The 2,318-nt window shown below is 44.6% G+C and overlaps 1 protein-coding gene across 1 annotated transcript; it reads left to right on the top strand.

Annotated features, from left to right (window-relative positions):
• Window positions 1-1,361: 1,361 nt before the first annotated feature.
• Window positions 1,362-1,956, top strand: LOC122198425 (single-stranded DNA-binding protein, mitochondrial-like). Its single transcript, XM_042903032.1, is given in 1 exon segment — window positions 1,362-1,956. A coding segment is annotated over 1 exon segment (447 nt). The 5' UTR covers window positions 1,362-1,420; the 3' UTR covers window positions 1,868-1,956.
• Window positions 1,957-2,318: the final 362 nt, after the last annotated feature.

Raw genomic sequence — 2,318 nt, 5'->3', positions numbered from 1 at the left:
TGCACCCCTTCACCACTGGACCTACTGCGGCTCTTGTTTCCATGAGCACAATGGTGGTCACAACAGCCACACTGCATTCTCATGGCCATGCTTGGTGACATGGAAGAGGTAAGCCTGAGGCCACTAGGCAAGTTGGTGTCCAGAGAGCCCTTGCAACGGAGGAAGAAAAAGCATAATACAGGGGCATCTGAAGCTTAGCGTATCATAAAAGCACATAAAGTTGGACTTGATACCACCTCCAAGTGCATGATAATTTTTATGTGATACCAAAGTATGATTTGGAAGGAGACTGAGTACTCTAGGATTTCAAGGGAAGAAAAAAATCCCCCTAGGCCAAGGACAAAGACAACATGGGAAAAGAAACAGCTCTCAGGCTAAGCCACGAAGAAAAGATTATAATAATAGCAACCACCATTTTGTGACCACATAAATGTTTTCGACTCTTTCCATGAAATGTTCCATCTAATCTGTTGCTCTACCTGGGAGAGGGAAGTATTGTTACTCTTTTACACAGCTAAGGAAGCTGGCACATGGTTTAGAGAAAGTTATTCAAAGAGCCTGAACATGTGGGAGAGTAGAGAGCTCATTAAGGACAAAAGAAAAAGATGTTTTTAAGAGGTCAGTAACTCCCAGCCCCAAGAAGGTCTTCAGAGCCAGGCTGTAGGGTTGGGCCATTATTCACTGGCACTGAGGCCAACAGGGAAGGATGACCCCCTGAGGACTGACATGTGTACATGTTTTTAGAAGACAATCCTATGGAAGAGGCAGAGACAAACAGAGGGGAAGATTTCGGAAAGTGAAAGAAGCAGTGGCCGTGGCTTGAAACTGGACAACGTAACTTGATAACTTGAACGTGAACAAGATGGCAGGAGGAGTGAACGATGGCCCAAGGTTCTTCAGGAGCACATCACGGATGGACCAGTGCTATGGAGAGGAACCTAATCCCTCAGTCACCTTTCTGACCGGACTGCACTCGCACAACTCGGCAAAGCCCTTGCCACGGGACCTCACTCACCCAAATGCTTCAGACAAGTGTGAAACTTCCAATTCGCTGTGACAAAGGGGCCAATTCCCAAAGATGGAAGGAGCATGATGGATCAGGGTCAGCCCCACCTTATTTTCCACCCCTTCTCTCCAGTCACAGAGTAACATCCCTCAGCATTTTGATTTTCAAGGAACTCCTAAAGCTTTCCATGCATGCCCTCTTGCTAATTACTACACACCTCTGGGTGCTGGGAGAAGCAGCAACAGTAATTACAGACATAACCGGACTGCAGTCATGCCCAGCACAAGTGGCTGAATTAAAATAAAATGCAGGTGGTTAGTTTGGGCTAGAGCGTCCGGTGAGGGTGGAGGGAGCCACGAGTTCTTTGCTAGAGGAAGACCCAACACTAGGTTGTAGGAAAAGCAAATAGAAGCCATGTTTCGGAGACCTGTATTACAGGTGTTTCATCAGTTTGTAAGACACGAGTCTGAAATAGCCAGCAGCTTGGTTCTTGAAACATCTCTGAACCGTGTGCAGCTCCTTGGGCGAGTGGGTCAGGACCCCATCATGAGACAGGTGGAAGGGAAGAACCCGGTCACAATATTTTCTCTAGCAACGAATGAGATGTGGCGGTCAGGGGAGAGTGAAGTATAGCAAATGGGTGATGTCAGTCAAAAGACGACATGGCACAGAATATCAGTATTCCGACCAGGCCTCAGAGATGTGGCGTATCAGTATGTGAAAAAGGGGTCCCGTATCTGTGCGGAAGGGAAAGTCGACTATGGTGAATACACAGATAAAAACAATGTGAGGCGACAGGCAACAACAATCATAGCTGATAATATTATATTTCTGAGTGACCAGACCAAAGAAAAGGCATAGAGTGGACGATTCTTCTTTGGCCATTGTTTGGTACGGTCTCATTTCCAAATCACGTATAGTCTTTATAGTTCCTAAGGACAAGAATTAAAATATTCTTTTATATAAAAAAATAAAATAAAATAAAATAAAATAAAATAAAATAAAATAAAATGCAGGTGACCTGCTCCTCAGCAAATGTCGTCCTATGCACCCTGCCCCCCTCCAGTGTAAACATGTGAGTTGGTGAATTATCTTTCATCCAGTGACATGAGCAACTCTCAGGAATGGTGGCCAGCCTGGATGGGAGAAAATAAAATTTATTATAAGCTAAACTTGTAATTTGACATGCAGATGTTTATAGGAATAGTAGGTTCATGAGTTTTGTACTTTTACAGGAACCCAAGTTTCCCTGGAGACCCTGAAGAGGTTATCACATGTGGTTTCTTATTGTCAGTCAGTCTGTTTGTGAAAA

Source organism: Panthera leo, chromosome C2, assembly GCF_018350215.1.
Source record: "Panthera leo isolate Ple1 chromosome C2, P.leo_Ple1_pat1.1, whole genome shotgun sequence".
In the NCBI taxonomy this organism is placed as follows: Eukaryota; Metazoa; Chordata; class Mammalia; order Carnivora; family Felidae; genus Panthera; species Panthera leo.
Note: the sequence above shows the minus strand (reverse complement) of the source record. Positions and strands in the feature narration are given on the sequence as shown.